Genomic DNA, 22,384 nt, shown 5'->3' with positions numbered 1-22,384 from the left:
CACATGCGGCCAAGATGTGTGTGCGCCTGCTGTGCCCAGCACCCAGCCCACGGAGGCTGAGGCCGGACAGTGGGGGTGGGCTGGGAGGGGGGGTGGGGGTGGGGTGGGGATAGGGGTGGGGGTGGGGTGGGGGTGGGGGTGAGGAGGGATGGGATGGGCTGGGATGGGAGTGGGGGGGTGCGGGATGGAGGTGGAGGTGGGGGTGGGGTGGGGATAGGGGTGGGGGTGGCGTGGGGTAGGGGGGGTGGGGGTGGGGGTGAGGAGGGATGGGATGGGCTGGGGTGGAAGTGGGGGAGTGGGGGAATGGAGGTGGGGGTGGGCTGGGGGTGGGGGTGGGGTGGGGTGGGGGTGAGGAGGGATGGGGTGGGCTGGGGTGGGGATGGGGGTGGGGTAAGGGTGGGGGTGGGGGGGGTGGGGGGGGCTGAAGGTGGGGGGGTGCGGTGAGTGTGGAGGTGGGGGGTGGGGGGATGGAGGTGGAGGTGGGGGTGGGGTGGGGTGGGGTGGGGGTGGGGGGTGGGGGTGGGGGTGGGGATGGGCTGGGGTGGGAGTGGGGGGTAGGGGGATGGAGGGGGGGTGGGGTGGGCTGGGGTGGGGGTGGGGTTGGGGTAAGGGTGGGGGTGGGGGGTGGGGGGGGCTGAAGGTGGGGGGGGTGCGGTGGGTGTGGAGGTGGGGGTGGGGGGATGGAGGTGGAGGTGGGGGTGGGGTGGGGTGGGGTGGGGGTGAGGAGGGATGGGGTGGGCTGGGGTGGGGGTGGGGTTGGGGTAGGGGTGGGGGTGGGGGTGGGGGTGGGGATGGGCTGGGGTGGGAGTGGGGGGGTGGGGGGATGGAGGGGGGGTGGGGTGGGCTGGGGTGGGGGTGGGGTTGGGGTAGGGGTGGGGGTGGGGGTGGGGTGGGGGTGGGGGTGGGGTGGGGTGGGGGTGGGGGGGTGGGGGGATGGGGGGGGGGTGGGGTGGGCTGGGGTGGGGGTGGGGTGGGGTTGGGGTAAGGTGGGGGTGGGGGTGGGGGGGCTGAAGGGGGGGGGGTGCGGTGGGTGTGGAGGTGGGGGTGGGGGGATGGAGGTGGAGGTGGGGTGGGGGTGGGGTGGGGTGGGGGTGAGGAGGGCTGGGGTGGGCTGGGGTGGGGGTGGGGTTGGGGTGGGGGTGGGGGGGTGGGGGGGGTGGGGGGGCTGAATGGTGGGGGGGTGCGGTGGGTGTGGAGGTGGGGGGTGGGGGGTGGACTGACCGAGGATGGAGACCTTGCTGAGGAACTCCTCGTACATCTTGCGCTTCCGCAGCGTGCTGCCCTGTGGGGAGGGGTCGAGGGAGGGTTTGTGCCCGGGGCAGGCTCGTCCACGTCTCCCCGAGTGACCCCTCTGCCCTCCGCGCCCCAGAGCCCCTCCGATGACAGAGTCCAGGGAGCGGCCTCGTCCCAATGCCGGCACCTCGTCCCTCCGGCCCGCAGGGCCCTGACCACGCCGGGGGGCCACGCCGGGGGGCCACGCCCCTGAGCGCATCCTCCCAGGGCTGGGCCCGCCCTCCTCCGGCCAAGGACGTGGAGGCGGCGGCTGGACGCCCGCTCGGGGAGGGCGCAGACCCTGCTCCGGCCGCCCTGCCTGAGGAGGAGAGAAACGGAGGGGGCCACGTGGCACGGCCTGTCCCAGACAGCTATGACAGAAATGCGACAGCGTGGAGAGCATCAGGAATGCTGCCCGGGAACGGGGTTCCCAGGCGCCCTGCAGGCTCAGACTCACACTGCTGGGCATGAGCGGAGCCCCGTGTCCCCCCCCAGCATCCAGACCCCAGGAGCCCTCCTGCAGGAGACTGCGCCCACGACGCACTGCCTAAGGATGCTCCAGCCACACCCTGGCCTCCAACAGAGGACACTCAGGCGCATGCCTGGGGGGCACTGCCAGCTGGACAGTGTGGGCCGGGGCACTGTGAGCTGAGCCTCAGAAACACCCACCGCACTGACCGTGAGGGACAGACTCAGCTGTTTCCTAGGGGTGGAATGGTGGTGATGGTGGTGGTGGTGATGGTGGTTATGATAATGATGGTGGTGATGGTGGTGGTGGTGATGGTGGTTATGATAATGATGGTGGTGATGGTGATGGTGGTGATGGTGTTAGTGATGGTGGTGATGGTGCTGGTGGTGGTGATGGTGTTAGTGATGGTGGTGATGGTGCTGGTGGTGATGGTACTGGTGGTGGTGATGGTGGTGATGGTGTTGGTGATGGTGGTGATAATGGTGGTGGTGGTGATGGTGCTGATGGTGGTGGTGGTGATGGTGGTGATGGTGTTGGTGATGGTGGTGATAATGGTGGTGGTGGTGGTGATGGTGATGGTGTTAGTGATGGTGGTGGTGATGGTGGTGATTGATAGTGGTGGTGGTGATGGTGGTGATGGTGTTAGTGATGGTGGTGGTGGTGATGGTGGTGATGGTGGTTATGATAATGGTGGTGGTGGTGGTGATGGTGCTGATGGTGATGGTGGTGGTGATGGTGGTGATGGTGTTGGTGATGGTGGTGATAATAGTGATGATGGTGATGATGGTGGTGCTGATGGTGATGGTGGTGGTGATGGTGGTGATGGTGTTGGTGATGGTGGTGATAATGGTGGTGGTGGTGATGATGGTGATGGTGTTAGTGATGGTGGTGGTGATGGTGGTGATTGATGGTGGTGGTGGTGGTGGTGATGGTGGTGATGGTGTTAGTGATGGTGGTGGTGGTGATGGTGGTGATGGTGGTTATGATAATGATGGTGGTGGTGGTGATGGTGCTGATGGTGATGGTGGTGGTGATGGTGGTGATGGTGTTGGTGATGGTGGTGATAATGGTGGTGGTGGTGGTGATGGTGATGGTGTTAGTGATGGTAGTGGTGATGGTGGTGATGGTGGTGGTGGTGGTGGTATTGCACTCTTCAATGAATACAGGGAAGGAGGACCATCGGAGGGTCAGCACACTCTAACTCCAACCCCAGGCTGCCCATGACCCTCGCTCCTGGACCCGTCCAGCCTTTCTGTGCCTCAGTTTCTCCATCAGGAGGGTGACCCGGCACCACCTCCTCTGTCCGTCTCTGATCTGGTCCTCCCGGGCCAGCAGCTGCCCCTCTCCCTCAGGTCTTTCCAGGTGTGAGGCTCAGGGAGGGGTCCCCACGGGCTCTTGTCCACGTGGCTGCTAAGTGGCGGAGCCAAGGCTGAAACAGCCGATACCCACACCGCAGAGTCCACGCTGTGCTGGACACGGCTTCTCTCCCCGAGGGGCCGGCACGGGCCGCCCGACCCCACATGCTTGTCCTGTGCCACGATGCCTGCCCTCAGCCTCTCACTGAGGAAGGGAGGCCAGCCTGGCCGCCCAGCCCGTCGCCCCGTCCCTGCCGGTCACGACACAGGCATTTCTCCGAACCATTTGAAACTCACAGGACCCGGCAGGCCCACCGCCGGTGGAATGCAGGCACGTGAGCCCTGCAAAGGGCTCAGTGCAAAGGCCGTCTGCCTCCCTCGCAGAGTGACAGCGGAGGGCGCCCGAACCCCCAGGGAAGGAGACCGCCCCAAAGGCTGATGGGAAGTTTTCAGAAAGTTTCCTCTGTGGTGAGACCGCGGGTGGGGCTGGGCTGGGACCCGGGCCATGTGCTCGCTCTGAGCGGGCGTCCAGGGACCAGCTATGACCTAGGACAGAGGTCAGCAAACTCATTGGTCAACAGAGCCAGCTGGGCGCAGCAGGAGCCTGGAGGCCGAGCCGCCAGTGAGGCTGGGCAGGGCCTCCTGCTGGGAACAGTGGGGGGGGGGGGGGGGGGCAGGGGACACTCTAGGGAACCCAGAACCGGGGCGAACATTTTGGGAGGCAGCCGCGCCTGGGCGACCCCGCCGATGTCCCTCCCCAGTGCCCATGCCCGTGCCCATGCCCGTGCCCATGCCCGCGGCCGCATGTCCAGCTCAGCGCTGGACCAACGCTGGGACCCACTATTCCACATCAAATCCCCACAGGAGGGCCTGAGGCCGAAGCTGCAGGTCCTGCAGACACGCCTGGGGACACGCCCTGGACACACCCAAGACACGCCTGGGACACGCCTGGGACGCGCAGTCCTCTTCCTGCCGGCAGCACCACCGGGCTATTCTTAGGGCCCAGGGACCAGAATTAACTCAGAGGAAGAGCCAGCTGCCTCTCTGGTTTGGGAACTTCCCTAAATATAAGCTCCAGCCACAAAACCCCACAGCCAAGGGGCTCAGCGGCTGGCGGGAAGCAGGACTCGCACACCCGGGCCAGGTGCCTCCAGGCGACGGGATTGTCCCCAGAGCCCGCCTCTGGGCAGGAGCCCCGGGGCACAGGAGGGAGCAGGGGGCAGGGGGAAGAGGGGCAGGGGGCAGGGGACAGGGAGCAGGGGGGCAGGGGAACAGGGGGCAGAGGAGCAGGGGGCAGGGGGCAGGGAGCAGGGGGCAGGGGAGCAGGGGGGCAGGGGAGCAGGGGGGCAGGGGAGCAGTGGGCAGGGGGCAGGGGGCAGGGGGCAGGGAGCAGGGGGGCAGGGGGACAGGGGCAGGGGGGCAGAGGGCAGGGGGCAGGGGGACAGGGAGCAGGGGGGCAGGGAGCAGGGGGCAGGGGGGCAGGCGAACAGGGGGGCAGGGGAGCAGGGGGCAGGGGGAAGAGGGGCAGGGGGCAGGGGGGCAGGGGAGCAGGGGGGCAGGGGAGCAGTGGGCAGGGAGCAGGGGGGCAGGGGGCAGGGAGCAGGGGGGCAGGGGAACAGGGGGCAGGGGGGCAGGGGGCAGGAGGCAGAGGGCAGGGGGGCAGGGAGCAGGGTGCAGGGGAGCAGGCGAACAGGGGGCAGGGGGGCAGGGGGCAGGGGGGCAGGCAGAGGAGACATCCTGGGCAGCCGTGGTGGGCACTCGGCGTCCCTTCCCAAGGGCACGAACAAGGAGCTCCCCGGTGCCCCCACCCGAGCCGAACCCCCCACGCCCTGGGCTCTGGGCCGCTCACCATGAGGATGTGGCGGTAGCTGAGGATGCAGCTCGCAGGCCCGCCCATGGCGCTGGAAGCCAGCCTCCCCGCCCCCCCCCCCCCAGGCTCAGGGCAGCCTGGCCCATGGCACTCACCATGAGGATGGGGCTCAGGGCGGCCTGGCCCATGGCACTCACCATGAGGATGGGGCTCAGGGCGGCCTGGCCCCTGGCACTCACCATGAGGATGCGGCTCAGGGCGGCCTGGCCCATGGCACTCACCATGAGGATGGGGCTCAGGGCGGCCTGCCCATGGCACTCACCATGAGGATGGGGCTCAGGGCGGCCTGGCCCATGGCACTCACCATGAGGATGGGGCTCAGGGCGGCCTGCCCATGGCACTCACCATGAGGATGGGGCTCAGGGCGGCCTGGCCCATGGCACTCACCATGAGGATGCGGCTCAGGGCGGCCTGGCCCATGGCACTCACCATGAGGATGCGGCGGTAGCTGTCACGGTCGATGCCCCAGAGCTTGAGGTCGGTCTTGGCCTTCACGGTGGCCGCCCGGGGGGTGCCGTAGATGAGTGCCAGCTCCCCAAAGCTGCCGCCCTCGCTGATGCCGGTCACCCACTCCCCGTTCACGTACACCTGGGCAGCACGAGAAAGGTCACGGGGCGCGGGGTCAGAGCAACATGGCCGCCACGGGAGGTCCTGACTGGTGGAAAGCGTGCTCTCCTCCCTGGCCCGGCCACGGTGCCCGCCCCCAACCCTGCCCGGCCCCCCAGCCCTGCCCGGCCCCCCCAACCCTGCCCATCCCCCCCAACCTTGCCCACCCCCCAGACCTGGCCAGGGTGCCCGTCCCTCCAACCCTATCCTCCCCGCCGTCCTCCCCACCGGCTGTCCTCCCCACCGGCTGTCCTCCCGGCCATCCTCCCCACCGACTGTCCTCCCCACCGGCCGTCCTCCCCGCAGTCCTCCCAGCCGCTGTCCTCCCCACCGGCTGTCCTCCCCACCGACTGTCCTCCCCACCGACTGTCCTCCCCGCCGGCCGTCCTCCCCGCCGGCCGTCCTCTCGGCCGCTGTCCTCCCCACCGGCTGTCCTCCCCGCCGGCTGTCCTCCCCGCCGGCTGTCCTCCCGGCCGCTGTCCTCCCCGCCGGCTGTCCTCCCGGCCGCTGTCCTCCCCACCGGCTGTCCTCCCCACCGGCTGTCCTCCCCGCCGGCTGTCCTCCCCGCCGGCTGTCCTCCCCACCGGCTGTCCTCCCCACCGGCTGTCCTCCCCGCCGGCTGTCCTCCCCGCCAGCTGTCCTCCCCGCCGGCTGTCCTCCCCACCGGCTGTCCTCCCGGCAGCTGTCCTCCCCGCTGTCCTCCCCACCGGCTGTCCTCCCCATCGGCTGTCCTCCCTGCTGTCCTCCCAGCCGCCGTCCTCCCCACTGGCTGTCCTCCCCGCCGGCTGTCCTCCCGGCAGCTGTCCTCCCCGCCGGCTGTCCTCCCCACCGGCTGTCCTCCCGGCAGCTGTCCTCCCCGCTGTCCTCCCCCACCGGCTGTCCTCCCCACCGGCTGTCCTCCCTGCTGTCCTCCCAGCCGCCGTCCTCCCCACTGGCTGTCCTCCCCGCCGGCTGTGCTCCCCGCTGTCCTCCCCGCTGTCCTCCCCGCCGGCTGTCCTCCCCGCCGGCTGTCCTCCCAGCCGCTGTCCTCCCCGCTGTCCTCCCCCACCGGCTGTCCTCCCCACCGGCTGTCCTCCCCGCCGGCTGTCCTCCCCGCCGGCTGTCCTCCCCGCCGGCTGTCCTCCCCACCAGCTGTCCTCCCAGCCGCTGTCCTCCCCGCTGTCCTCCCCGCCGGCTGTCCTCCCCGCCGGCTGTCCTCCCCACCGGCTGTCCTCCCCCACCGGCTGTCCTCCCCGCCGGCTGTCCTCCCGGCCGCTGTCCTCCCCACCGGCTGTCCTCCCGGCCACTGTCCTCCCGTCAATGGCCAGCCAGGCCCCCGAGGGCCAGGCAGATCCCGGGTCAGCGCGGGTGCGGCCCCGCGTTCCCGCCGTGCCCCGGCCCCGTGCCCCGCCCGGCCCGCACCCCGAGCACAGCGTGGACCGTGGCCGCAGAGCACCAGGGCCACGGTCAGAGCGGCTCTGTTCTCCCTCCGTCGATGGGCACGAAGAACGGCCCCCATGGAGTGGGCGCAGCCGGGGAGAGCGAGTCATGGAGGCCGTTCTCATTGGAACCAACGTGTCCTTATCGCAGGGAGAGGTGGTGCCGAGCAGCCAGCGAGGAGGACATGGGGGTGCCTCCTCCGCCCGAGGCCGGTCAGGGACCGCCGACCGCCCGCCCGAGGCCGGACAGGGACCGCCGACCGCCCGCCCCCGAGGCCAGACAGGATCGCACCGCCGAGAGCCGGACAGGGACCGCACGCCCCGAGGCCGGACAGGGAACGCGACCGTCCCCGCCCGAGGCCGACAGGGACCGCCGAACGACCGCCCGAGGCCGGACAGGGACCGCCCGCCCCGAGGGCGCGACGCCCCCCGAGGCCGGCCAGGGACGCGCGTCCGCCCGCCCGAGGCCGGACGGACCGCCGGACCCGCCCGCCCGAGGCCGTTACAGGGACCGCCGACCGCCCGCCCGAGGCCGGACAGGGACCGCCCAACCGCCCGCCCGAGGCCGGACAGGGACCGCCCGCCCGAGGCCGGACAGGGACCGCCGACCGCCCGCCCGAGGCCGGACAGGGACCGCCGACCGCCCGCCCGAGGCCGGACAGGGACCGCCGACCGCCCGCCCGAGGCCGGACAGGGACCGCCGACCGCCCGCCCGAGGCCGGACAGGGACCGCCGACCGCACCGCCCGAGCGGCGGACACCGGACCGCCCGCCCGAGGCCGGACGGACCGCGGACCGCCCGCCCGAGGCCGGACAGGGACCGCCGCGCCCGAGGCCGGACAGGGACCGCCCGCCCGAGGCCGGACAGGGACCAGCCCGCCCGAGGCCTGGACGGGGGCCGCCCGCCCGAGCCGGACAGGGACCGCCGACCGAGGCCGGGACAGGGACCGCCCGCCCGAGGCCGGACAGGGACCCGCCCGCCCGAGGCCGGACGGGGGCCACCAGCCGGGAGTTTCCAGGGAAGCTCGAGGCAGAGCTTCCTGCGGCGTCGGCGTCCGTCCGTCCGTCCATCCGTCCGTCCGTCCCAGGGCCTGCCCCGGGAGCCTTCCCCCTCCGCCCGGCCCGCCCGCTGCTGGCCACCTCAGCCCCACGTGCCCTCTGCCCAGCGGGAGCCGCACACGCCACCCGTCCTCCGGAGGCGTGTGGACAGGCCTGTCCAGGTCCTTTTCCAAGAGCCCGGAGCGGGGGCGGGGGCACACAGCCCGGTGCTGGCCCCTCGGCCTCAGCTGGTCTTCCCGACCCTGCTCTTCCGGGAACCCCGACCGTGGAGCTGCACCCACAAACGTCAGCGCCCACGAACCCGGTGAGCAGCTCCTCTCCCCACCGCTCAGGCCGCGGTGCGGGGTCTCCCGGGGCCCCTGCCAGGGACAGTCCGTGAGGACCCAGGAGCGGGAAGGGATCGAGCAGTGAGCCCCCGCTGCCTCCGTGTCGGTGAGCGGGCCCAGCCCCTCGTCCTCTGGGCCACACGGGGACGGCCCGCTGAGGGCAGTTCCGGTTTGGGCTGTGACCCCGACGCCGGACGCCCCGTCCTTCTGGGTCACAGCACAGGGAGCAGGAGCAGGGGTGTGGCAGCAGAGCCGCCCTGATGGCGGCTCCCGCCTTTCCCAGGGCACGGCCCCCCGGGACAGGGACGGGCCCGGTGGACCCCAGCGCCCAGGCTGCAGGCCGAGAGGAGTCAGAGGCCGGCATTGTGGGCCGGCCCGGCCCAGCACAGAGGCCGTCTCTCCCGGACAGAGGCCTCTGTCCCCGGGGCCGCCCAGCCCAGCTGGCACGGGCTGCCTCTTGCTTTGTTTCCTTCTGTCCTTGTTTTCTTCTTTTAAAGAAGGTGGTGGGAGGCCCCGGGCCACACGGAGGCAATCACCACGACCGTGGCTTCTCTGGTCGGACCCGGAGCTCCCACCCGGCCGTCCGGTCCTTCCGGCCGTTCACCGTCCACGCGGCACGCGGCAGCCGAGCTGCTGAGGCCCCGAGCCCGGCGCTTGGGCCAGCAGGAGGCGGTGAGGCCGGAGCCGGGCTGAGGGCACGCACACACACACACACGCACTCGTCACAGGTCATGCTCAGACCGTGGAGAGAGGGTCCGAGCAGAGGCCAGGACACAGGCCTGATGCAGCCGCAGACGTGGGGAGAGGCGGGGCGGGAGAGCTTGGCATCTGGGCCTGGTGCTGGGTGAGGGCCGCGGGGCAGCCTGCAGGGGCAGCGAGGAGCAGGCCCCGACCAGGTCACTAAGAGCCGCCCGGGCCAGCGGCACCTGTGGACGGCGGATGCAGGGACAGGGCCAGCAGCCGGTCTGGAGCAGGCAGTGCTGACGGAGGCTCAGGTCGGACACCTCAGACCGGGCAGGGCTGGAGGCGGAGATGATGCTGAGGGAAGGCACACACCACCTCCGTGAACCCCCGAGGCCGCCATGGGCAGTGCTGGGTCCGTCAGCACAGGACTGAGGGCATCACTCACCTGGCCGTGCCCAGTCAGTGCTTGCCGTACCCACCTGCCCGTGCCCACCTGGCCATGCCCACCTGGCACTGTCCACCTGGCATTGTCCACCTGGCATTGTCCACCTGGTCATGCCCACCTGGCCGTGCCCACCTGGCATTGTCCACCTGGCATTGTCCACCTGGCTATATCCACCTGGCCATGCCCACCTGGCATTGTCCACCTGGTCGTGCCCACCTGGCTGTGCCCACCTGGCATTGTCTGCCTGGTCATGCCCACCTGGCATTGTCCATCTGGCATTGCCCACCTGGCATTGCCCACCTGGCCATGCCCACCTGGTTGTGCCCACCTGGCATTGTCTGCCTGGTCGTGCCCAGCTGGACAGGTAGCTGGGCGATGAGAACTGGGGAAAGTGCCAGAAGCTGGGCCAGGGGTGGGGAGGCCCCGCTGTCTCGCTCCATCGCCTGCCCCCAGCCGACCCCACAGAAAGGAAACCAGCTGGACAGCCGTCTGGGGACTGGGCACGAGGCGCCAGTCACCTGAGCTGCCCACGTGGCCGAGCAGACGCGGGCACCCCCGCTCCTGCCGTCGCTACAGCCCGGGTGAAGGTCGCCCCGCGGGCAGCGGGCCTGCGAGTGCCTCCTCAGTGCTAACCAAGGCTCCTGGCTGCCTCCCCCGCCTCCCAGGCTCCCGGCACCAGGAGGGGGCGTCCGTGCAGGTGCGGGGGCACCTGGTCCGGGAGGTCACCTTCCCCGCATCCCTGAGGCCCCAGCCACGCCTCCTGCTCCCCGGGGACCCACTGGCACTGCTCTGCCCACGCCTCCTGCTCCCTGGGGACCCACTGGCTCTGCTCCGCCCACGGTCACCTGCTCCCCGGGGACCCACTGGCTCTGCCCCGCCCAACCTGCTCCCCGGGGACCCACTGGCTCTGCTCCACCCACGCCTCCTGTTCCCCGGGACCCACTGGCTCTGCCCCGCCCACGGTCACCTGCTCCCGGGGGACCCACTGGCTCTGCCCCGCCCAACCTGCTCCCCGGGGACCCACTGGCTCTGCCCCGCCCACTCCTCCTGCTCCCGGGGGACCCACTGGCTCCACCCACGGTCACCAGCTCCCCGGGGACCCACTGGCACTGCTCCCCGGGGACCCACTGGCACTGCTCCCCGGGGACCCACTGGCACTGCTCTGCCCACGGTCACCTGCTCCCCAGGGACCCACTGGCTCTGCTCCGCCCACGGTCACCTGCTCCCCGGGGACCCACTGGCTCTGCTCCGCCCACACCTCCTGCTCCCGGGGGACCCACTGGCACTGCCCCGCCCACACCTCCTGCTCCCCGGGGACTCACTGGCTCTGCCCCGCCCACGCCTCCTGCTCCCCGGGGACTCACTGGCTCTGCTCCCCGGGGACCCACTGGCACTGCTCCGCCCACGCCTCCTGCTCCCCGGGGACCCACTGGCTCTACCCCGCCCACGGTCACCCAGACCCCTCACTGGCCCTGAACTGTGCACCTAAAACCAGCGCCGCCCAGCTGGCGGGGCTCAGGGGTGGAGCGCCAACCTAGGAACCAGGAGGCCAGGGTTCGATTCCCACTCAGGGCACAGGCCCACGGCTCAGCTCCATCCCCAGGGGGGCGAGCAGGAGGGGGCTGAGCAATGATTCTCTCTCCTCATGGGTGTTTCTCTCTCGCCCTCTCCCTTCCTCTCTGAAACCAATAAAATAGGTTTTTTAAATCCTCAACACAGCAGATTCACGTTCGCGCAGGAGAAAACAGAACGGCTCAGGCCCACGCCGAGGGACACGGAGCAGACGCTGTGACCCGAGAGCAGACGTCATGTCCAGGTGCCTGTCCCGCAGCCGCTGCAGGAGGCTCGCCCACCACAGGGGCCGAAGGCTCTCCTTCCAGCCCTCGGTGAAGCCGAGGGAATCCGGGGGGATGTGTGGGGGAATCTGGGGGGACGGGGCGGGGGATGGGGGGGCACATGAGCCCCACACAGAGGCCGGAGGAACTGGCATTCCCTGAGCTTCGGGGCCGGGGCCGGGGCCCTTTTGGGTGGCGACACCGCGTTCCAGGAATAAAACCGGTCGGAAGGTGATTTTATACTTAGAAAGCGGATTATAGCTCTGGCCACACGCAGGCCGAGGCAGGCACTTCCACCGTCTCCGGAAAACCACGGTTCCAGCCAAACCTGGTGTTTGTGGCGTTTGGTCACCTGGCCGACCCCTGGGGCACCGCCGGTCAGAGGGCAGCACCCGCCCGCCCGCAGGAGGGGTGCTCAGGGTGCCAGGCTGGGTCCTGGGGGGCTTCGGGCAGCAGGGGCACCCGTGCAGATTTGGGGTCCCCCTCTGCTCCACGGACAGGTGTGGGGTCCACCGAGCAGGACGGGGGCAGGGGTGGCCAGAAGGCCAGACAGTCCACGCCCACCCAGCCCCATGGCACGGTCTCATTCGGCCGGCTCTCGGGTGAACTAACGGGACCCAGAGGCTCAGGTGCCAGCAGAGGTAACAGGCCTGAGCCTCAGGCCCCCGCTCGGGGTACCTGACCCGCCGTCTGCCCCAGGACCGGGAACAGCTCTGGAGACCCCGATGCTGGGCCCCAGGCTCCCGGAAAGAAACAGCCAGGCCAGCATGGCTCTGTGGTTGAGCATTGACCTACGAACCAGGAGGTCAGGGTTCGATTCCCGATCAGGACACAGGCCCGGGGTTGCAAGCTCGATCCCCAGTGTGGAGCATGCAGGAGGCAGCCGATTGATGATTCATCATGGATGTTTCTCTCTCTCCCTCTCCCTTCCCCTCTGAAATCAATGAAAATAATTTTTTTATTTTTTTTTAAGAAAAAGCTGAAACTGGGTTGGCTCAGTGGATGGAGCGTCGGCCTGCAGACTGAAAGGTCAAGGGCATGTGCCTTGGTTGCAGGTACATCCCCAGTGGGGGGTGTGCAGGAGGCAGCTGATCGATGTTTATCTCTCATCGATGTTTCTAACTCTCTATCCCTCTTCCTCTCTGTAAAAAAACAATAAAATATATCTTAAAAAATAATAATAAAAAAGAAAGAAATGGCAGAGAACTCTGGGGATGGCAAGGGCGGAGGGGGAGCCGGACCTGAACCAGGAAGGAGCCCAAACACCCCCAGGGCCCACCCGCCCCTGCCCGGCGGCTCTGAGGCAGACCGTCCAGCGTCCACCCCGAGGACACTGCCCAGCCGGGCCCGGCCGCACCCGCGCCTGTCTTCCCCGTTTCCTGGGCTGGAGTTTTTTTTAACCCAGAAGCCAGCGGGAGCGGACTCTGTGGGCTGGCAGCCGGGCCTCCCGCCTCCAGCTTCCTCCGGGCCTCGGCTCCTGCCTCGGTGTCCCTCTTCGGGGGGGAGAGAAGCCGCCCCACCCAGACGGGAAGGCGGGCCGGCCCGGGGCCTGCACGCGGCAGGCAGAGACCCCGGCTCCCGGCTCCCGGCTCCCGGCTCCCGGCCTCGCCCTCAGACCACGCGCGTGACCTCGCCGAGATCCCCATGGTGACTCATTTCCTCTGCCACCTCCTCCGGAAGCGAGGGCCGCTGCCGGCTCCCAGAATGGGCTGCCGCGGACACAGATGGGGAGATAATGAGTCCCGTCCCCCAGAATAGCGCGGCTGAGCCGGAGCCGAGCCCGGTCGGGGGCGCCCCCGGCAGCAGGGGCACCGCGGGGACTGCGGTCTGCGAAGGAGAGGGGGGCGTGGAGGCCATGAGATGCCCCGTCCCCAGGGCTGGCATCTGAGGTCTGGGGGACCAGCTGGGACGCGGCGGCTGCAGGGCCTGGCAAACACACCCTGAATGTGCACCTGGTCACGGACCCCGGACAGCCGGGCAGCCGAGCCAACGTGGTCACGCTGACGGGCACACGCAGGGCGGCGGGACCACGGAGGCCTCGCCGAGGGCACCTGCGGTGTGGACACCCAGGTGGTGTGTGGGGGACGAGAGGGAAGCGGGAGCTGACGGCCGCTGAGGGGGGCTCCCAGCACAGGCCCCGGGCGAGGGGTGGCGGGAGCCGAGAGGCTGTGGCACCCAGCCCGTTGGAGGGCTGCTGCGGGCGCACTGTGGGTGCGGCAAGTGTGGGACGCCCAGAGCCATGGGGCAGGGGCCGGCCCAACCGCGATCGAAGGACAGCCGCTCCGTGAAAGTGTGGGTCCAAACCCCGAGACAGGTGGGAGCAAATCAACAGTAAGAGGCAGGAGAAACCACATTCTGGGAGACGCACTTCCCCGATCCGCCCAGAGGTACTTACGTCCGCTTCCCCCTGGTCAACGACGTAGAAGTTATCACCTTCGTCCCCTGAAACAGGAGACAGTGTCTCACGCCGAGGACACAGCTGGGCCTGTTCCTCTCGTAGCCTCTCTGTGCGCCGCCGCCTACACCGGCCGGGGAGTCCTGGGCCTCGTCCACTTTTAAGACGTGTTTAAACAGCCCTGGCCAGTGTGGCTCAGTGGCCAGAGTGTCAGTCCCAGGTTCGATTCCTTGGTTGCAGGCCCCTCCCCGGCCGGGCCCTGGTCGGGCCCGTGCAGGAGGCAGCCTATCGGCGTGATTCTCTCCTCACATCGATGTTTCTCTCTGCCGTCCCCTCTCCCTTCCACCCTCTGAGAGTCGATGGGAACACCCTCGGGGGAGGATCAACCGAAAAGCATTTCAATAAGAGTGTTCTGTGTGTCAGGGTACCACAGGCGCGTCGCTGTGCACGCTCCCTACGAACTCCCTCCCCCGGCCAGCCGACACCTCCCCGCCCGGTCCCCAGTGCCTGGGGGGCCCTCACCCCCCCAGCCGGCGTGGCCCCGGGCTCAGGTCCTGGACTCGACAGCAAGGCCACCGTTCCGGGAATTGCTGTTTCGTCGGTGACTTTCCCCGAAGACACAGACTCTGCACCGATGACCCTCAGGAGCCGTTCCCTGCCAGGGCACAGCCCCAGGCCACGGGCCCCGGGCCCAGTGTGGGGCGAGCAGGAGGCAGCCGACCCGTGACCCCTCTCATCCTCGGTGTTTCTCTCTCCCTCTCTGAAACCAGTAAGCACGTGTTTTAAAATAAACGGATCAACAAGGAACTCGGGCGGCGCCTACCTTGCTGGATGACGGTCTCGCCGGCGATGTGCGTAACGGGGAACATGGCGTCGAATATGTCGCTGGAAAGAGACACAGCGAGTGAGACCGCGCCCGCACGGGGCTCCGTCTTTCTTGTGGGAAGAAGGGCGTCCGGTCAGGAGAGGAGGCAGCCAGCCCCTCGTGCCGCCCGAGGCCCCGCTGGGTTCACGTCGCCTCTCCCCTCCCTCCCTCTTGGAGTCAATGGAGTGAAACACGTTAAGGAACCAGCAGACAGCGTGCCCGTGGACCCCGGGGCTATACGTTCCTCTGAGCATTTTCACCGAAGCAGCAGTTTAACCGAGCGGGTGGGACAAACACAGGCTGACACTGTGCGGACGAGACAGGCTTCCCTCACAGTGTCCGGCTCAACGGTGACCACCAACCAGGGTGTCCACCCAACAAACACGAAGAGCAACCTGGGCCAGCCTCCTCCACACACACCACACACACACACCACAGACACACACACACACACACACACACACACACAGACACACGCACTCACACACAGAGACACACACACACACACACACACACTCACACACACACACTCACACAGAGACACACACACTCACACACAGACACACACACACAGAGACACACACACTCAGACACAAACACACACACACAGATACACACACACACACACTCACACACAGAGACACACACACACACACAGACACACACACACAGACACACGCACTCACACACAGACACACACACACAGACACACACACACACAGACACACACACACAGACACATGCACTCACACACAGACACACACACACACAGACACACACACACACTCACACACACACACACTCTCACACACACAGAGACACACACACTCACATAGAGACACAGACACACACACACAGAGACACACACACTCACACACACACTCACACACACACACACAGAGACACACAACTCAGACACACACAGACACACTCACACACACAGAGATAGAGACACACACACACACCACACCACACACACACACAGACACACACACTCAAACACACACACACACACAGACACACAGACACACACTCACACCACACCACACACACACACACACACACAGAGACACACTCAAACACACACACACCACACACACACACACACTCACACACACACTAACACACACAGAGACACACACACACAGAGAGACACACAAACACAGAGACACACGCACACACAGAGACACACACACTCACACACACACACACACACAGAGACACACACACACACAGAGACACACACTCACACACACAGAGAGACACACACACTCACACACAGAGACACACACACAGTACATACACACAGAGACACAGATACACTCAAAAACACACACACACAGAGACACACACACTCACACATATACTCACACACACAGACACACACACACTCACACACACATAGAGACACACACAGTACATACACACAGAGACACATGCACATACAGTATACACACACGCGTGTGCGCGCGCGCCGCGGGCAGCGGACGGGAGGAAGGCCACCCTCCTGGGCAGCCGTCCGCCCTCACGCGCCTCCTTGGCCGGCCGGGCGGTCAGGAGGCCCCAGAGCGGCCGATGGCTTTCCCAGCCGCCGAGCAGGGACCGGGCCGGGCTGAGGAGCCGGCTCTGAGGAGCTGGAAAGCTCATCACGGCCTCGGCTCCGAGGGCTCGGGAGCCGCGTGTGGGTGGCCCCCACGCTCGGGGTCAGCGGAGGTCGGGGCCGGGGCGGGCCCCCCAGGCCTCTCGCCGAGACTCTTCCAGAGCCCGTTCCCGACGGCGGACGCTGCTGAGGTCCCACCGGGCCGTGATGCCAGGGCATTGCAGCAGCGAAGCCAGGGCTTTGCGGGCCGGAGGGCCCATCCGCTGCAGCCCCCTGCAGCTCAGGCGGGTCAGCACGGCCCCCACGGCGGGCTGGACACGGAGGCCGGCTCGTCCACTCCCTGGGCCCCGCTCCCTCACTACAACCCGGCTGGGCCACGTCCCCATCATCTCCCCCCCCCCGCCCCCGCCCTCACCTCCTCCAGGAGCCCGGATTCCTCCCCGTCACCACCCGTCAGGCCCCGTGGTCCCCACGCGCGTGTAGGAAGCCGGAGTCGGCCCCCTGCCCCCTCTGCCTGAGTCTGGGCCCCAGGGGGGCGCTCTGCAGGTGGGCAGTGAGAAGGCCGACAGAGGCGGCACCTGGGGAACCCGGCCGAGGGGTCGCTGAGCCGCCCATCCCGGGGCAGGCTGACCGGGCTCAGGCCCCGTGCGGCCAGCCCGGGGTCTGGGGTGGAGGACGGGAGATCCTGGAGCCGCTCCAGCCCTGGCTGCCAGCCTCCCCCCCTCCCCCCCGTCCCCCCGCCCGTCACCCTCCGCGATGGAATGTTTGTGGTAACGGCACCTTGCTTATTTTAAACGCCGCGGCCCACAGAGAGATCATGAGATCCGGCAGCTGGACTGCAGCCAGCGCTCCAGCCCGTGGGCGGGAGGAGGAGCCCCGGGCTCCTGGTCGCCTGTGCTCTTCCCGCGGCTACGGCTGCGGGGCCATTGGGGCTCCCAGAGCGCCCGAGGCCAGCACGGGCCCGGCCACGGGGCACGGGCCTGGCCACGGACACGGGCCTGGCCACGGACACGGGCTCAGCCACGGGGCACGGGCCTGGCCACGGGCCTGGCCACGGACACGGGCTCAGCCACGGGGCACGGGCCTGGCCACGGGGCACAGGCCTGGCCACGGACACGGGCCTGACCACGGACACGGGCCTGGCCACGGGGCACGGGCCTGGCCACGGACACGGGCCTGGCCACAGGGCACGGGCCTGGCCACGGACACGGGCCTGGCCACGGGGCACAGGCCCGGCCACGGGCTCAGCCACGGGGCACGGGCCTGGCCACGGACATGGGCCTGGCCACGGGGCACGGGCCTGGCCACGGACACGGGCCTGGCCACGGGCCCCGCCACGGGGCACGGGCCTGGCCACGGACATGGGCCTGGCCACGGGGCACGGGCCTGGCCACGGATACGGGCCTGGCCACGGACACGGGCTCAGCCACGGGGCACGGGCCTGGCCACGGACATGGGCCCGGCCACGGACACAGGCCCAGCCACGGACACAGGCTCGGCCACGGGGCAAGGGCCTGGCCACGGGGCACGGGCCTGGCCATGGGGCACGGGCCTGGCCACGGACACTGGCCTGGCCACGGACACGGCCACGGGTACGGCCACGGGCATGGCCACGGGGCACGGGCCTGACCATGGGGCACGGGCCTGGCCACGGGGCACGGGCCTGGCCACGGACACAGGCCTGGCCACGGGGCACGGGCCTGGCCACGGACACGGCCACGGGCCTGGCCACGGGGCACGGGCCTGGCCACGGACACGGGCCCAGCCACGGGGCACGGGCCTGACCATGTGGCATGGGCCTGGCCACGGGGCGGGGGCCTGGCCAGGGGTGTGCAGGTCATGTGTGCAGGACCGGCTCACGGTGGGGGCAGGGGACAAGGTGTGAGAGCCCCAGGGGCGAGAGCCGCTCAGTCAGCTTCTGGGGGGCCAGTCGGTGACCTCCCTGTGGAGCCGAGAAAGCAGAGCGGGTGGGGCTGGCAGGGACGTGGAGGTTGGCAGGCGTGTGGTGTGGGGACCACCAGGGGGGGCTCTACAGGTCGCCGGCCGGGGGGGCGCCCACAGGGAGGGGGCTCGGTGTTCCTGGTCTTGTTATTGACCCGCTGGCCTTTGTCCCGAGAGGAAAGGCTGCTCCTCGGCCCTCACTACCACCTCTTCCTGCTGAAGGCGCGGGACAGGCCCCAGGCCACGCACACAGGCCACGCACACAGGCCACACGGACCATGGCCACGCACCACAGCCACACTCTGTGCAGGAGGCGCCCAAGGGGCAGGGACCAGGCCGACAGCCACCCAACAGGCCCCATCCCAGGGCCGGGCCACGGAGGCGGTGTGAGGACGGGCCATGTGTGGATGTCAGGGTGGGGCACGCCTGAGCCCGACCCCCACCATTTATTCCCGCCAGGCCCACGCCCAGCCACACAGGCCGCCCCCAGGACCCGGATCACAGGCCTGGAGCCCAAGGCTTAGAGTTTCCCGCCCCAAGGACCCAGGGCCTCGATCCTGGAACAGCTCCCAGGACCCCCTCCCCCGTGATGGAAGCCGGCAGGGGGACGTTCGGGAGCTCGGCTCAGGGAGGAGGAGGCTCGGGGAGGAGGAGGCTCAGGGAGGAGGGAGGATCAGGGAGGAGCTCGGCTCAGGGAGGAGGAGGATCAGGGAGGAGGAGGCTCAGGGAGGAGGATCAGGGAGGAGGAGGCTCGGGGAGGAGGGAGGATCAGGGAGGAGGGAGGATCAGGGAGGAGGTGGCTCAGGGAGGAGGAGGATCAGGGAGGAGGAGGCTCGGGGAGGAGGGAGGATCAGGGAGGAGGGAGGATCAGGGAGGAGGCGGCTCAGGGAGGAGGGAGGATCAGGGAGGAGGAGGCTCAGGGAGGAGGGAGGCTCAGGGAGGAGGAGGCTCGGGGAGGAGGGAGGATCAGGGAGGAGGGAGGATCAGGGAGGAGGCGGCTCAGGGAGGAGGGAGGATCAGGGAGGAGGAGGCTCAGGGAGGAGGGAGGCTCAGGGAGGAGGAGGCTCGGGGAGGAGGGAGGATCAGGGAGGAGGGGGGATCAGGGAGGAGGAGGCTCAGGGAGGAGGAGGATCAGGGAGGAGGGTGGCTCAGGGAGGAGGAGGCTCAGGGAGGAAGAGGAGGGTGGCTCAGGGAGGAGGTGGCTCAGGGAGGAGGAGGATCAGGGAGGAGGAGGCTCAGGGAGGAGGAGGCTCAGGGAGGAGGGCGGCTCAGGGAGGAGGAGGCTCGGGGAGAAGGGGAGGATCAGGGAGGAGGGAGGATCAGGGAGGAGGAGGCTCAGGGAGGAGGAGGAGGGTGGCTCAGGGAGGAGGAGGCTCGGGGAGGAGGAGGCTCAGGGAGGAGGGAGGAGGAGGCTCGGGGAGGAGGAGGCTCGGGGAGGAGGGAGGAGGAGGCTCGGGGAGGAGGAGGCTCGGGGAGGAGGGAGGAGGAGGCGCGGGGAGGAGGAGGCTCGGGGAGGAGGGAGGATCAGGGAGGAGGGAGGATCAGGGAGGAGGAGGCTCGGGGAGGAGGAGGCTCAGGGAGGAGGAGGCTCGGGGAGGAGGAGGCTCGGGGCGGAGGGAGGATCAGGGAGGAGGTGGCTCAGGGAGGAGGAGGATCAGGGAGGAGGAGGCTCAGGGAGGAGGGCGGCTCAGGGAGGAGGAGGCTCGGGGAGGAGGAGGCTCGGGGAGGAGGGAGGATCAGGGAGGAGGAGGCTCAGGGAGGAGGAGGAGGGTGGCTCAGGGAGGAGGAGGCTCGGGGAGGAGGAGGCTCAGGGAGGAGGGAGGAGGAGGCTCGGGGAGGAGGAGGCTCGGGGAGGAGGGAGGAGGAGGCTCGGGGAGGAGGAGGCTCGGGGAGGAGGGAGGAGGAGGCTCGGGGAGGAGGAGGCTCGGGGAGGAGGGGGGATCAGGGAGGAGGGAGGATCAGGGAGGAGGAGGCTCGGGGAGGAGGAGGCTCAGGGAGGAGGAGGCTCGGGGAGGAGGAGGCTCGGGGCGGAGGGAGGAGGCGGCTCAGGGAGGAGGAGGCTCGGGGAGGAGGAGGCTCAGGGAGGAGGAGGCTTGAGGAGGAGGAGGCTCGGGGAGGAGGGAGGATCAGGGAGGAGGGAGGATCAGGGAGGAGGAGGCTCAGGGAGGAGGAGGAGGGTGGCTCAGGGAGGAGGAGGCTCGGGGAGGAGGGAGGATCAGGGAGGAGGAGGCTCAGGGAGGAGGAGGCTCGGGGAGGAGGAGGCTCAGGGAGGAGGAGGCTCGGGGAGGAGGAGGCTCAGGGAGGAGGAGGCTCGGGGAGGAGGAGGCTCGGGGAGGAGGAGGAGCTCGGCTCAGGGAGGAGGAGGCTCAGGGAGGAGGGAGGCTCAGGGAGGAGGAGGCTCGGGGAGGAGGAGGCTCAGGGAGGAGGAGGAGGGTGGCTCAGGGAGGAGGAGGCTCAGGGAGGAGCTCGGCTCAGGGAGGAGGAGGCTCAGGGAGGAGGGAGGATCAGGGAGGAGGGAGGCACAGGGAGGAGCTCGGCTCAGGGAGGAGGAGGATCAGGGAGGAGGAGGCTCAGGGAGGAGGGAGGAGGAGGCTCAGGGAGGAGGAGGCTCCGGGAGGAGGTGGCTCAGGGAGGAGGAGGATCAGGGAGGAGGGTTGGCTCAGGGAGGAGGAGGCTCAGGGAGGAGGAGGCTCCGGGAGGAGGTTCAGGGAGGAGGCGGCTCAGGGAGGAGGAGGCTCAGGGAGGAGGAGGCTTGAGGAGGAGGAGGCTCGGGGAGGAGGGAGGATCAGGGAGGAGGGAGGATCAGGGAGGAGGAGGCTCAGGGAGGAGGAGGAGGGTGGCTCAGGGAGGAGGAGGCTCGGGGAGGAGGGAGGATCAGGGAGGAGGGAGGATCAGGGAGGAGGAGGCTCAGGGAGGAGGAGGCTCGGGGAGGAGGAGGCTCAGGGAGGAGGAGGCTCGGGGAGGAGGAGGCTCGGGGAGGAGGAGGCTCGGGGAGGAGGCTCAGGCTGCAGGCGGACAGAGCACAGCCGGTCCCTCAGTCCCTCACCGTAGGCCTCTGTGAGGGGCTCCTGAGAGCCAGGTCACCGGGGCCACAGCCCAGGCTCCACCCACCACGACCCCGTGCCCCACCCACCGGACCCTCCTCGCCCAAGGCCCCGGCCTCCACGGTGCAGCTCCGTGTCTCCTCCCGAGCCTGCGGGCCGGCCCTCCTCCCAGCTGTTCCCTCCTCTCCATCTGCCATCGGCTGGGCCACAGTGACACCAGGTGGCAGCTCCTCCAGCCTGGACGCAGCCTCTCCCACACTCCCGGCCCAGCCATCCTCTCTCCTCTCTCCGTGACTCTGTCTCTCTGTCTCTCCCTCCCTCTCTATCTCTGTCTCTGTCTCTCTCCCTCTCTGTCTCTCCCTCCCTGTCTCTCTCTCTGTCTCTCCCTGTGTCTGTCTCTCTCCCTCTCTCCTCTCTCTCTCTATCTCTGTCTCTCCCTGTGTGTGTGTGTCTCTCTCTCTCTCTCTCTCTCTCTCTCTCTCCTCTCTATCTCTGTCTCTCCCCGTGTCTGTCTCTCTCTCTCTCCCCGCTCTCTCTATCTCTGTCTCTCCCTCTCTGACTCTCTCGTGCTCTCTGTCTCTGTCTCTCTCCCTCTCTGCTCCCTCCTCCTGGCTCAGAGTGGGCGCCACCTGCCTCGCGCCGTCCCGTCTGGAGAAGCTGGGCTCCCGGGAGGAAGTGGGCGGCCACAGGTCCACACACAGGAGGGACCTGGCAGGGAAGTTCGAGGGGACGGGGGCAGGACAGGTCAGGATAACGGGGGAAGCACGTGGACACGGAACCAGGACGGCGGGGCCAGCCCCCAGCTCCGAGCCGCCCGCCCGCTCCCGGCCCAGCCGGACGAGGCCTGTCGGTGCTGCCGACGCCGAGCCGGTGGAGCAAGACTCAAACCCCAGCTCCCACCACGGCCGGCCCGGCCGCGGCTCCCGGCTCCCTTCGTCCGTGCGCAGCCTCCCTGGTCGCCTGAGGGGAAACGGCGAATCGTGCGGGTCCCGCCATCGGCCTGGCCCAGCCGCCCCGCTCCCTCCCGGTGCCACCCGCCTCCCCGGGACCAGGCCGGACTGCACCCGTCCTGCCCCGGCCGGCCGGGCCCCGCGGGCTCCCAGCCAATCCTGAGAGGCCCCAGAGCGAGAGCCCAGCGTCCCGAACGGAGGGGCCTGTGCGGACCCGGGACAAGAGGTGGCTCCACAGCACACGCCCCAGG

The 22,384-nt window shown here is 69.0% G+C and overlaps 1 protein-coding gene across 1 annotated transcript in view; it reads right to left on the bottom strand.

The window, feature by feature from the left end:
* The window catches only part of PRKAR1B (protein kinase cAMP-dependent type I regulatory subunit beta), a 51,545-nt gene that overhangs the window by 10,180 nt on the left and 18,981 nt on the right, over positions 1-22,384 (bottom strand). The window contains exons 4-7 of the mRNA XM_036432605.2: positions 14,557-14,618; positions 13,734-13,780; positions 5,396-5,554; positions 1,222-1,282 (exon numbers count right to left, since the gene is read on the bottom strand). Of these exons, the coding sequence (XP_036288498.1) occupies positions 1,222-1,282; positions 5,396-5,554; positions 13,734-13,780; positions 14,557-14,618 (329 nt within the window). The remainder of the gene's footprint in view (positions 1-1,221; positions 1,283-5,395; positions 5,555-13,733; positions 13,781-14,556; positions 14,619-22,384) is intronic.

The sequence above is a fragment of the Pipistrellus kuhlii genome, unplaced genomic scaffold, assembly GCF_014108245.1.
Source record: "Pipistrellus kuhlii isolate mPipKuh1 unplaced genomic scaffold, mPipKuh1.p scaffold_m20_p_113, whole genome shotgun sequence".
In the NCBI taxonomy this organism is placed as follows: domain Eukaryota; kingdom Metazoa; phylum Chordata; class Mammalia; order Chiroptera; family Vespertilionidae; genus Pipistrellus; species Pipistrellus kuhlii.
Note: the sequence above shows the minus strand (reverse complement) of the source record. Positions and strands in the feature narration are given on the sequence as shown.